The 14,045-nt window shown below is 39.5% G+C and overlaps 1 protein-coding gene across 1 annotated transcript in view; it reads left to right on the top strand.

Moving 5' to 3' along the window:
- adcy8.L (adenylate cyclase 8 (brain) L homeolog) overlaps window positions 1–13,613 on the top strand; it is a 189,580-nt gene extending 175,967 nt beyond the window's left edge. The window contains exons 16-18 of the mRNA XM_018268263.2: window positions 6,917–7,009; window positions 10,947–11,061; window positions 13,038–13,613. Of these exons, the coding sequence (XP_018123752.1) occupies window positions 6,917–7,009; window positions 10,947–11,061; window positions 13,038–13,525 (696 nt within the window). The 3' untranslated portion in view covers window positions 13,526–13,613. The remainder of the gene's footprint in view (window positions 1–6,916; window positions 7,010–10,946; window positions 11,062–13,037) is intronic.
- Window positions 13,614–14,045: the final 432 nt, after the last annotated feature.

The following is a 14,045-nucleotide window of genomic DNA, read 5'->3' as shown; positions in this document are numbered from 1 at the left end:
CTAAAGCAGGTGCTTATTTTTTAATTCCTGTCTTGGAGGCAATTCACAACCTATATTTGGTACCCCCAGGAACTTGTTGCATGCTTGTGTTGCTCTCCACCTTTTTTTAAAATCTGAATGTAGCTCACAGAAAAAAAAACATCTGGGGATCCCCATATTAAAGGGTTATAGATACTAATTTGCACTACAACAACCCAACCCACTGGAGTCATGGAGCTTTATCCGACTGCCCATGGGCTGATGGGTTAATATACTAAAGTTAAAAGACAGGGCTATTCGGCACTCCACGGGAATCAACAGGGCCAAAATTATAAGTTAAAAGAATAAGTATTTTTTAATCATAGTTTAAAAGTATAAATGCATCTCCATAGGCCCTATGTGTTTCGTACCCACACAGTACTTAATCATGGGATTAAAAAAAGAACTGGAATGTAAAACGTCAGCATCTGAAAGCCTGTGAGTTCATGTAGAAGTCAATGGGAGCTAGGCAAAATTCAAGCCATTTTTTTTTTTTAATTTTGAGTTTTTTTGAGCTTGTACAACTCACAAACTCAAGGTATTCAATAATTTTATTCAATTAAGTTGATTTTTTTTTAATAAATAAGCACACATTCCAGTTTATTTTTAATTATGAGTTTATTCACAGAAGAAAAAACCTCTAACACCTCACAGATTTGATTTTTGATCAATACATCCATTGGAGTAATGAAATTGTAACAAAGAGGGCCAACTGAACAGTTGCAGTAAGTACTGCAATACATTTGGGGAATCTTCATTATTCTGCTGTACCCCAAAATGCAGATGGTGTATAGGGTAATGGAAACTACCCTGCACTACACCAGTCCAACCCAACGAAGCTATGAAGCCATTGAACACTATCCCACTGTCCATGGGCTGATGGATTATGATACCAAGGTACCATAAATTGATACTTTTTTCTCATTAGCCATGGAGTCCATGCATTCTTCCATTTCTTCATTGAGCCCATGCATTCTTCCATTCTTTAAAAAAAATTCTGAACAATTGCAGTAAGTACTGTTGCTGTGCCCCAAAATACAGATGGTGTGTACGGTAATGAAAACTACCCTTCACTACAATTTTATATATAAGATGTAAAACGTTGACTTACAAGGACCTGAGTCAAGCAAGGGTTCCTCAAAATTGAAACGGTAAAGGCCAGAAGCTTATCGGCCCGTGTGTAGAGCCCCCCGACAGGCTTTCCCGATCAATATCTGGCTGAAAGCCGGGCAGATACCAATCGGGCAGGATAGAAAATCCCGTCAGATTGCGGCTGCATCTTTTCCTTGATGTGGTCCCGCGATCCAACACCCTACGTTCTGATCCGGTTTGACATCGCCAAATGAGCGGATCTCTACGTCTATGACATAATTTGCATAGGGGCCACATTACTTTAGAAAAGATGATTCACCAAGATTCCTTCACCCAACCAACCAATATAAATATATACTGTGTACATAAATATATATATATATATATATATATATATATATATATATATATATATATATATATATATAGACAAATACAAGAGGTCCTCTGCACTCAACCCATTATCAATATATTTATTAATATATGTACACTCAAATTCCCCAATTGGGCACAACTCTATGTCCCTTATGTATATACTATAGATTAGACAATGTGGGGTTTTTCTTTGTAGACCATTTAATGAACTTATGCAGGGATGTTCTAGAGTTCTTGTTTGTTTTTATTCTTTCCAGCTGATTATCTTTTGGGTCATCAATAATTAAGTTGTAATATATAAACAGCTTTATGCAAAGACCGTATAAAATCAAGAAAACACTCGTATTTATATTCATTACCATTAGCAATTATTTCAGCCAGACTAACCCTGCCGTTTTGAGAGACCTGTATCTGCAATTACACCGTGTTGCTGGCCTTTTCTTGTAGCAAGAGGTTAATGAACATGTTCCAATCATTGGAGAAGAAATGAAGTAACAGTGAACAAAAAATCCACAGGAATTGCAACGAGCTCATTATATTCCTCTGCTGGTTCATTAGGAACTACAGTGCAGAATAATAATAACCAATTTCTGAACCTTCCACTGTCATTTTCTCACTTTGGGTTTTGTCTCGTATGTACACCCGGCCTAATCAATTTGTGATGTTGCATTTAAAAGGAACAATGGGACAAGCTCTCCGAGGGAACTGTCACTCACCGGCTATGTGCAACTGATGCTATTTATTGCTATAAAAGGTCATATTTGAACAATCAATATGGAAAGGATTAGCAGTCTTACCGCATTCTACATGATGGTCTTGTTTTTCATGGCCTGGGAGATTGTGGGATTTTCTACCATCCATGTAATGTGTTTATCACAGCTCCCTGCTTTCCTCAATGACTTTATTTATTAAGTGAAGGCTATAATTCAGCCATATCTGTTTCTTTTACGTTAGACTTCATTATGTTGGTTGTACTTTCTTATTTTCTTGCTTGAATTTCTTGAGTTGCATGTTTGAACATTAATAATATGGTGGTTCCGAAACCTCTTGCTACAGTCTATGGTTATCATTAGGGATGTAGCGAACCGCCGTTTTGGTGTTCGCGAACGCCGTTCGCGAACACCGGCAAAAAATGCGAACAGTTCGCGAACCGTTCGCGAGCTTCGAACACCCGCAAAATCGTTCGATTCGAACGTTCGAAGGATTTTTCGTTCGATTCGAACGTTTGAAGGATTTTCATCGTTCGATCGAAGGATTTTCATTCGAATCGAACGGTCGAGGGATTTTAATCGTTCGAACGAATGGAAATCGTTCGAACGAATGGAAATCGTTCGATTTTAGTGGTCGAATGGTCGCAAACTCAAATTGCGAACGTTCCCAAACGTTCGCGAACATTAGGCGGACGCGAACGGTCGAAGTTCGCGCGAACAAGTTCGCAGGCGAACTGTTCGCTACATCCCTAGTTATCATACTGAGATTTCTAAATGACCAAGACTGGACCTTTCCTTATATTCACATGACTCTCTTACCGTTTCTTTAGGGATAGGACAGTCCGTGTCTCTCTTTTCTCCCTCATCTTATGTTTAGTTTTTGAGTGTTTATTTATGTTTATTTATATATTCCTGACCCATTTAGCACCTCTCCCGTGAAGTTTACAGATTATCCATACTTCTGTGTGTGAAAGATGGCTCAAACTGCTGGGGGAAAAAATGAAAAGATATATAAGAAAAGACCTCTTTACAGATAGATATATTGAATAGTCCTCATGCAGGTGTCAGATACCAGTGAATCTGAGTTTGTTTGCCCTTAAAGGCATTACGTCATGGGGAAATTTGCTTTTTACCAACTATATCAGTCAATAGTTTTCTTCCAGTAGAATCCTGAAGAATCCACCGGCTAGAATGTAAATCACCGGCGGGATGGCAATCGGTGCGCTTCGTTTTTCAAGTTGCCTCACAAGGAAACTTCGGGCAACTTCGGAAAACAAAGCGCTCTAAGTGTCATCCCCCCGGCGATTTCCATTCTAGCCAGTGGGAGGCAGTTCAGGGAGATTAGTCACCCTGAAGAAGAGGAGATTTGTCGCCGGGCGATAATTTCCTCGAATCTGAGCTTGTGTTTCTGCCATAATAGTATATGTGATCTGTGAAATTACCTTACCTGTCCAGAAACCTTAAAAGAAATTAGAAGGAGCAGATGGTCTGTGGGTGAAGAGAAGACATTTGTTAATAAATAACAATAAATGTTGATGTATCCATTTAAAAAGGACTTAAAAGGACCATGTAAATAAAAATGGCAGCTATCCGGTGTAAGGTTAAAAGAGGATTTCAAAATATGTAGTAAGACACTTCCTTTCACACATCTTTGTTGAGGTTTACTCTATACATTGAAATCAATACATAAGGTTTAGAGGATGATGGTGTGTGTGTGAGAAGATAAATAGAAGGTCAAATCATATCACAACACTATCCCTTCACCTTATCTCCTCAGCTTGTAAAGCAATTGCTAGTGATTTAGATAAGGACCACACACCATGAATAATTGTCTCCCATACACACAGCCTGAATCCAGTGATTGGAAAGATGTGCAACTAGACAACATGGCTCTATCACAACCTTTGTTACAAGGTCTAATAACTATGAAGTGACCACCAACATTACACCCAGATGTGGGCAGCAAAAAATAAGCTTTATGTCAGGGTGTAGGGCTTTATTAAAGGGTACAACAAAGAGAAGCGATAACATATTTGATGGAGTAGAAAATTAAAGGAAAACTATACCCCTCAAACAACATAGGTCTCTGTTTGCATAAAACAGCTCATATGTAAAACCCTGCTACATGTAAATACATTTTCATAATGATATATTTTTTTACTAGTATGTGCCATTGGGTAATCATAAATAGAAAATTGCCATTTTAAAAAATAAGGACAGCCCCCTGGGATCGTATGATTCACGGTGCACACAAACATATCAAACAAACTATACATGTTAGGTCAAATGAGCCAATTAACAGACAGAGTTGCGTCTTTTGCTTCCACACTTCTTCCTGTTACAATTAGAGCTGCAGTATTTCTGGTCAGGTGATCTCTTCCTGTTACAGTTAGAGCTGCAGTATTTCTGGTCAGGTGATCTCTGAGGCAGCACACAGACCATCACAAAATGGTGGTTCAAGGCAAGAGATGTAAAAGGGCAATATTTACTTAAATATATATTCCAGTTTGATAAGATTCTTTAATATGCCACTTAATTTGCTATAAACTATCTGTTGCTCAAGTATTCATGTTGGCGGTATAGTTTTCCTTTAACCAAATGAACCAGAAGGATTAATTACAGTGGTGTAGTAGTAGTAGAGGACACCAAAATGGTATTACAGCTTAGTCCTTCAGATGCTTTCAGTCACAGTAGTAATATTAAAACAGTGCAGGGTCTCAAAGCATGTTTGGCCTATCACTTTGCCCACTTTTCTGAGAATCTACTTTACTAAGGGGTCCTAATGATTTACAAAGGTGTCTGGCCCAGGATGAAACGCACATGTCAAAAGGGTGTCACTCAATGCTGATCAAAGACCTGCCTAGCCTCTCACCCTGAAACTGTGTCCCTGACTGGCAAGTACTATCTTAACACAGTAACATAGTAAGTTAGGTTAAAAAAAGACAAATGTCCATCAAGTTCAACCTTTTAATCTGCCTAACTGCTAGTTGATCCAGAGGAAGGCAAAAAAAAAAAAACATTTGAATTCTCTCCAAAAAATTCCTTCCTGACTCCAAGATGGCAATGGGACCAGTCCCTGGATCAACTTGTACTATGAGCTATCTCCCATATCCCTGTTTACCCTCACTTGCTAAACACCATCCAACCCCTTCTTATACCTATCTAATATATCAGCCTGTACCACTGATTCAGGGAGACAATTCCACATTTTCACAGCTGTAAAAAAAAAACCCTTCCGAATATTTAGGCGGAACCTCTTTTCTTCTAATCGGAATGGGTGACCTTGTGTCAGCTGGAAAGACCTACTGGTAAATAAAGCATTAGAGAGATTATTATATGATCCCCTTATATATTTATACATAGTTATCATATCACCCCTTAAGCGCCTCTTCTCCAGCGTGAACATCCTCAATTTCGCCAGTATTTCCTCATAGCTAAGATTTTCAATACCTTTTACCAGCTTAGTTGCCCTTCTCTGTACCCTCTCTAATACAATAATGTCCTGTTTGAGTGATGGAGACCAAAACTGTACGGCATATTCTAGATGGGGCCTTACAAGTGCTCTATACAGTGTAAGAATGACCCCCTCCTCCTGTGCCTCTATGCCCCTTTTTATACAGCTCAAGACCTTATTTGCCCTTGATGCTGCTGACTGACATTGCTTGCTACAGACAAGTTTATCATCTACAAGGACTCCAAGGTCTTTTTCCATTATGGATTTGCCTATTGCAGTCCCATTAAGAGTATAAGTGTTTATATTTTTACTTCCCAGGTGCATGACTTTACATTTATCAACATTGAATCTCATTTGCCACTTAGCTGCCCAGATTGCCAGTTTGTCAAGATCATGTTGCAAGTGCCACATCCTGGATGGAATTAATTGGGCTGGATAGTTTTGTGTCATCTGCAAACACTGATACATTACTTACATACCATCCCCTAAGTCATTAATGAACAAGTTAAATAAAAGTGGACCCAATACCGAGCCCTCGGGGACCCCACTTAGAACCTTACTCCAAGTAGCGAATGTACCATTAACAACCACCCTCTGTACCAGATCCTGTATCTATCCATCACCAACTAACATGAACTCAATGGAATATGATCTAACACTAGCTGAGTTATCGAAAATGGTTTTAATTAATAATTGTCTGAAGTATTGGCCACGGGCCTTTGGGCATCATGAATCCTCCCTTTCATCAGCCAAAGAGACTTGGGCCAACCACTCATATTCTTATATGAACTTCCAGAACCTTACTCTTGATTGAGGGAGGCCTACTGTAAGAAGAGGATACCCTCAGCCTAATGTCTTGAATAAGTAACAAAAATAACTTAAAACACACAATATATTGACACTTTTAGCACTCCTACAGACACTAGGAAGGACATTCCCCAAAGAACTTAAACATAGCCTCAGCTATGATAAAACTAGCTTGGCATTTAAGGCCCTTAATAGACAGGCCTCATCGAAGATATCGCTTACGGGCAATAGTAAGTTATTAGGCATACATTAGTAACTGTTTGCAGGTTAATGAAGGTCTTTCAACAACGTTTGGAGATAAACTGCACATGGAAGTCAGCTGAAGTCAGCAGGAGAGCACACACATGATGTACATGTATCTATATATCATCTATCTATCAAACATTTATTGTTAAGGCTTAAAGCCTTTTAATAACATGGTAACTATGCTGCAGTCTGTAACATTTGATTTTTGTTTCAGTTACTGGGTGAAGAAAGATTCCAGGATATTGAAAAGATCAAAACTATTGGCAGCACTTACATGGCCGTGTCTGGATTATCCCCCGAGAAGCAGGTACCTATTTATTTGCCATGCCATGTTTTGTATATTTTCTACTAAATATAAAGAACTGAAATAGTCCATGGATACATAAAGAAGGTTAATGTGTGATATGGTTTCCAGCCACAACGGTTATAAGAATTCCTAGCAAAACCTTCTTCCTGGCTGACCTTCCAATATCTCTCAGTCTTATCACTTTCACTAATCTGTGCCAAAAAGACATTAAGGTGATACTTTAATGGGCAACTGGAAAATAGATTTTGCAAAGCTGCCAAACTTGACATGATATACAAAGTGATAGTTTTGTGTTTCAATTTGAGCCACAGTTTGGGTCTCTTTTTGTTTCATGCACCTTGTAAAACCTTGGGTGTCTGATGTGTGTGCTGCTGCAGAAGTAGAATTCTCAGGAATTGTGGTGATATTTCATCCAACCCTTTTCTCCTCTCAATAATCTGTACATTATGTGGAGTGTTGTGCAGACTATTTTTATGGATGTTTACATGAACAACCCCTAGGCATGCATGTAAATACAGTTTATAGGCCTGAATAAATTCTGAAGGTTCTTGCTGTTGTGGTACAAAGTTTGACTTTCCCTCTCTATAAAGCTGAACAGCACTGCTTTTCCCATAGTCCTGCTGCCCACATTTTTACTGTTTGCAGTTATTTGTTTCCCCTTTTAAATGTGGAATTTTTGCAGCCACTTCACCCTTTCTTCAATTCAACCTACTTGGATGGATTCTGTTCTCAAGCTAGCCTTGATCACTAATACCCTGGCCTTGAGGACAGAGCCACCTGTTTGGCTGTAAGAGCAGTTTTTCTGTGCTGTGGAATGATATCTCTATGCTCTTCCACTAGTGAATCTATTTTAACAAGTCTATGAAAACTCTGTGAATCCTTTGTTTGGGGTTCTGACTCTATGGGAGTTCAGAATCCACAGAGCTTCAAATAAACTTTGTCTTTCACCTCAAATCATCTCTGGTAACTGAATTTTCCCAACACCATCATCCCCACCAACTCCACAACTAACGTTAACTTCACTACATACACACTGGTTATTAGATTTATCAACCCAGGCTCTGGGAAGTTATGGTAATTAATCCCACAGCATGAGGGGCTAATGGGTGGTTTCTTGGAGACCCCATGCAACTGTATATCCTGCCAGTTGGTATATGCATCCCAGCTCAGGGGTTGGTCAGTGCTAAACAATACAATACATGGATAATTTTGGAGGAGAAGACAGTGATGACTATGGTATTTTGGAGATATACATGCAGCATTTGGTTGCCCTCTGCAAGAATGCAGATTGTTTTTTTTGTTTTTTTGCAATAAATGAGGAATGGACTGGTCTATCAGGGGACATTAACATCAAGTATAAGTATACATTTTTAATACCTCTTACTTCAATCTGTATGCAGATTCTTACAAAAGGAGCTGTTTTTGAGGCTTCATTCTGCAACCTAGATCTTTTTTTTTCATACCTCTTAATACACCTTGCATTATATCTTGCAACCCCTCTTGCATTGCACATACATTTAGCTAATTGCGAGTATTGAGTCTGGGAACACATGAACCCAATTACTGAAACATCACGTCGCTGCTTCTCCTTTAACTGAGAGCATGGAGCAATTTAAGATGCCTTTGCATTGTTGTCCCTCGAGATTTATCGGTATGACTATTGATCAGCTGAGAATCTGTGAGTGAAGGATCAGTAGTGATGTGTAGCATTAACCCATTCATTAACTTACATATGTCCTCAAATGGATACAGGTTAATCTTAAACAGAAAGGCTTTGGTGTTTTTTAGCCGTTGAGAATATTATATATATATCTGGCACACTATGTTGAACCATGACCAGCCCTATTTTCTGCTTCCAGTAGAACACTAGTTGCGTTCTTACACATGAGCCTAGGTATGAAATACCATTTTTATGAAACACCAGTGGGCTTTATCTTAAACATTTACAATGTATTAAATTAAATGGACACCTCTAACCTCAGAGGCTTTTTGGCTACTACCACAGTAATACCACTACTCCTTGTTGGAGTTCAGTGCATACAGCTCAGTCTATCTTGTGTTCCTAGAGCTCCTACACTTGACATCCTTTAGGATAACCCAGGACCAGGGCAATTCAGTAGACTGGATCACTTCAGACCACTTAAAGAAACCTCATTAAGGATCTAGATCACCAGTGGGGCTGCACTAAACAATACCACTATATCTACCCCAGGGAATTGCCTTCTTTAAAGGAATTGAGGCACAGAGGCTTCCTGTTGTTCTTTCTGCATTTCCCCTCTGAGCAACCACTATTATCCTTCCGTCATGCTGTTTTTTCAATTAAACATGGTTCTTCTACCCCTCAGTTTAGACATGTGTAGGTGATAGTTAGGGAAAATGCATATTTGCTCTTCTGGATACACCTAAAAGCCCAACTACAAGTACTATGGTTGAACGCCAATTTACTGTCCTATATATTGTTATAATCTACAGTCTGGTAATTTCCCTATGGGACCAGACTGTAAACTATATCCTTATAAACAGCGCGTTCTGACGTGAGAATGCACTGTTTATAAAAGGGGTCCCTGGCCGCCGAATTTGACACCCCAAGTCCGAATTTGACGCCACCGTGTTCAAATTGAACTCTGGCGCGCTCTAATTAGACGCCAGCGCGCCCAATTTGTACGCCGGCGACCAGAAATGGATGCTGACCCCTCCGACCCCCCTCCCGACATTTCTCACAAAATATAGATTATAATGCATAATGTACCCCCTACTGAAATTTAGAAAGATATTAGAAGTCACCTCGGAGTTATGTGACCTGTATATGTGTTTATATGGTCACATAACTCCACGGTGACATAATATCTTTATAAATTACAGTAGGGGGTACATTATCCACTATATAATCAACCAATTATCTTCTATAAGGGGGGGTCCAGAACAATGATTGGTCCGCCAAGGGGGTGTTCAGTGTATTAACAGGCACTAGATCTGGTATATAGTGATGGGCGAAACACATTGAAGTCAATGAGCATCAAAATAATTTTGACGCAAGCGACAATTTGGTCTAAATGCATTAAAGTCAATGGGCGTATATAAATAATTTTGACGCATGACTAGGGATGGGCAAATTTGAACCCTTTCGCTTCGCCAAAAATTTGCTGCTGGCAAAATGTCATCGAAGGCCATTAAAGTCTATAGTCCAAAAAAAATTTAACGCACGTCTTTTTTATTTGTCAGACGACGCCATATAAGTCTATGGGCGTCATTTCTGCGGCAAAACAAGGCGAAAAAATTTGCCCATCCTTACGCATGACAATTTTTATGCGAGCGTCAATTTTGACGCGGCAGATTTTTTTTTGCCAGCAAATTGTTGTCGCAGTTTTGCAAATTGCTTGCGGGGAAATATGGAAATTCACAGTGAATTTGCGTCTGGTGAATTTATTTATATAAATATCATTCAGTCTATATTTTATCTTACTCTATACAAACGTCATTTCATTTACTTGTTTATCTCATCCAAATCAGTTTCTAACCAAGGAACATCTGGGTGTGCATATGACAAGATATAAAAAGAAACACAATTTTGCTATAACAGGGAAATTGCACTCTTTGGAGCTTTGTTTATGTAATATTTACAAAACTAAGCACTATATTTGCTTAGGCTAATATACGCACACAGTGCAAGATGAGAATGACTGGATCCAAATATATTTAGCCAGAATCTGCTGAAAGATAATAAAGTTAATCAAAGAATGCTTTACATGAGACTTAAAAATAAGTTACCACCACCCCTGTTAAAACTGGATACCTATGGAATCTACAGTATATGCCAATTAACCTTTAATTCAAACATAGCAATATATACGTTATATTTCTAGACGGGTAGATTGAACTCCATATTTGTAATAGTTTTGAACTCAACACAAATCAGTTATATCTTTCTATTATCTAGCAATGTGAAGACAAATGGGGGCATCTGTGCGCAGTGGCTGACTTCTCCATAGCACTGAATGAAAGTATACAAGAGATCAACAAGCATTCCTTCAACAACTTTGAATTACGAATTGGTAAGCAACTCTGAACAGCTCTGGAACACTGCCATTTATTTGTATGAGCCAGTGATCCCCAACCAGTGGCTCACGGCCAACATGTTGCTCCCCAACCCCTTGGATGTTGCTCCCAGTGGCCTCAAAACAGGAGCTTATTTTTGAATTCCAGGCTTGGAGGCAAGTTTTGGTTACATACAAATCAGGTATTTTGCCAAGCAGAGTCTCCTGTAGGTTGCCAGTCCACATAGGGAGGGGATCCCCAACTTTTTTCACCCATGAGCAATATTCAGATGTAAAAAGAGTTGGGGAGCAGCACAAACATAAAAATGTTCCTGAGTGGTGCCAAATAAGGGCTGTGATTGGGTATTGGTAGCCCCTATGAGGACTGGCAGACTACAGGAGTCTCTGTTTGGCAGTACATCTGGTTTTTATGCAACCAAAACTTGCCTCCAAGCCAGGAATTCAAAAATAAGCCCCTGCTTTTGGCCACTGGGAGCAACATCCAAGGGGTTGGGGAGCAACATATTATTCACGAGATACTGGTTGGGGATCACTGACATAGGGGCTACCAAATAGTCAATCACAGCCCTTATTTGGCACCTCCAGGAATATTTTCATGCTTGTGTTGCTCCCCAACTCTTTTTACATTTGAATGTGGCTCACAGGTATAAAATGTTGTGGATTCCTGGTATAAGCAATGCTATCTTAAAATTGTGATGGATGATAAGAAAACTAATTATAGCTCAATAAGAAGCCGAGGGGGTCAAATGTTAGCATCCCTTCTTATGATTGAGGTTTCCACTCACTCAGGTGCTGAAGGGCCAAATCAATCATTCATCTTTGCATTAAATGTCATAATACTGAATGAAGTTGGCTGGACTTATATTTGTGTGTCGGATTAACATATGTTTAACACTGCACAAAAAACCATAAAGCAACACAGGGAAACTGAAGTGTTACAGCAAGCACATCATTTTGGGGTGTTGCCAATCCCTTATTCGGGTTCTCCTGAAACTGGAATGGGTATGCACCTTAATCTAGGGAAATTACAAACATTCAACATACTGTATTTTAGCTTTACTCCTCAGCTTCCTTAACTGCAACCACTCACTTCCTGGTTCCTACTTACAGGACAGACTGCTCACTCCTTGTCCCATTCGTTTTTTTACAGATGATGACTCATTCATTTTACATCCATAATGGCATCTCCCAACCTTAGTCAACACAGCCCCTGTTTTTCTCCGTATTTCCAACTATTGTGCTGCCAAAACTTCATAATAAAGCAGTGATGCCTACAGTATGTTTTTATGTGCCTAGCATCAGGGAGCCCTGAACTTTACTCCTGCCACAGACCAGGTGTAATTACATGGCTTCTTTTGTACACTGTGCCCTGTGCAGTATTTTAGTCCAGTGTTGCTCTAAGCACCAACCTCAGTGCACCCCATGGGCAGTATGAAAGTGATGTAATATACATGTGGGGAAGTCTGGTGAAAGTCAACCAGGTACCCTCCTTCCCCTCACGCCTCATCTTCCGCCTCCGGATTGCAAAGTTCTAAATCAGATTCTGTATGTTTGCTGCAACACTTCATTAAAGGTATTAATGGCAGGGGGGATAGCTCCTGTTTCACCTGCATTATGTGTCAAATATTGCTCAGCTACCAGGTTGTGTAAACCACTTGGCCCCTATCTGCATTAGGTTATACTGTCTCCATGCAGAGACAAGTTCATCTCTTGTTTCAGGAAACATACACATTTGTAAGATACAAAAGAGGCGTTGGCCATGCCACATTCCTGTAACATGATCTGTTGTAGATGGTTAGTGGGTCTATACCATGAAAGAAAAAGCAATTATAAGACTCAGTCTTGATCAGTTACATAGCAAAGCCAACTAGAGGTATTTTCATTCAACTCAGAAGCTTAAGATGACTTGCCACTTTCTTCTCACAACTGCCAAATTGTTAGTTCTAACCCCAACTATTTTTGCTTCCTTTCAGGTATCAGTCATGGGTCAGTTGTTGCCGGTGTGATTGGGGCTAAAAAGCCTCAGTACGACATCTGGGGTAAAACAGTCAACTTAGCCAGTAGAATGGACAGCACAGGAGTTAGCGGCAGGATCCAAGTGCCTGAAGACACCTATCTCATTCTAAAAGAACGAGGCTTTGCCTTCGAATATCGAGGAGAGATCTACGTGAAAGGCATCAGCGAGCAGGAAGGAAAGATCAAGACGTATTTTCTTCTAGGAAGAGTACAGCCAAATCCTTTGATATTACAGCCAAGAAAACTAACTGGGCAATATTCCTTAGCAGCCGTTGTCTTAGGACTTGTACAGTCTCTTAACAGACAAAAACAAAAGCAAATCCTAAATGAGAACAACAACTCGGGTATCATGAAGGGACATTACAACCGACGGACATTACTGACCTCAGGTGGGTCAGAGGTCGTTACCCAGACAGAGGGGGCTGACAAGTCCGAATTGCCATAAAAATAAATGTTTTTTTTTTTCTTTTGGGTTCATTTTTTGTATTTCTTTTATATATAAATACGCAAATAAAAAATGTATAATTTTTTTACAAAAGGTATTATTTTTGCTTTCTTGAAGCGGACCTATTGGAATATATTGTTTGAATGCATTTGTCATAGATGATGTGGCACTTGATGGCATGGGCTCTTGTAATTTCTGCACTGCCCCCATATGACTTTATGCATGTTCACTTGACACAGACATCTGGGAAATCATGGCTGCTACATCTATTAAAATTATTGTCACTTGAACTCTTCCAAAAACATTCCCTGCCTAGTCTCAGTCTTCCTCCTGAAGGGCTGGTATTGATTGTTTCATTTTTTCTATGGGTTTGTTGGTTAAAGACCACTAGGGGGTAAATTTATCAAAGAGTGAAGTTCCGCCACTAGAGTGAAATTCCGCAGCTCTCAATTCATTTCTATGGGATTTTGAAAGGCGTATTTATCAATGGGTGAAAGTGAAAGTTCACCCTTTGATAAAT

This window comes from Xenopus laevis, chromosome 6L, assembly GCF_017654675.1.
Source record: "Xenopus laevis strain J_2021 chromosome 6L, Xenopus_laevis_v10.1, whole genome shotgun sequence".
NCBI classification, from domain to species: domain Eukaryota; kingdom Metazoa; phylum Chordata; class Amphibia; order Anura; family Pipidae; genus Xenopus; species Xenopus laevis.
The sequence above is the reverse complement of the archived record's forward strand: the minus strand, read 5'-3'. Positions and strand labels throughout refer to the sequence as shown.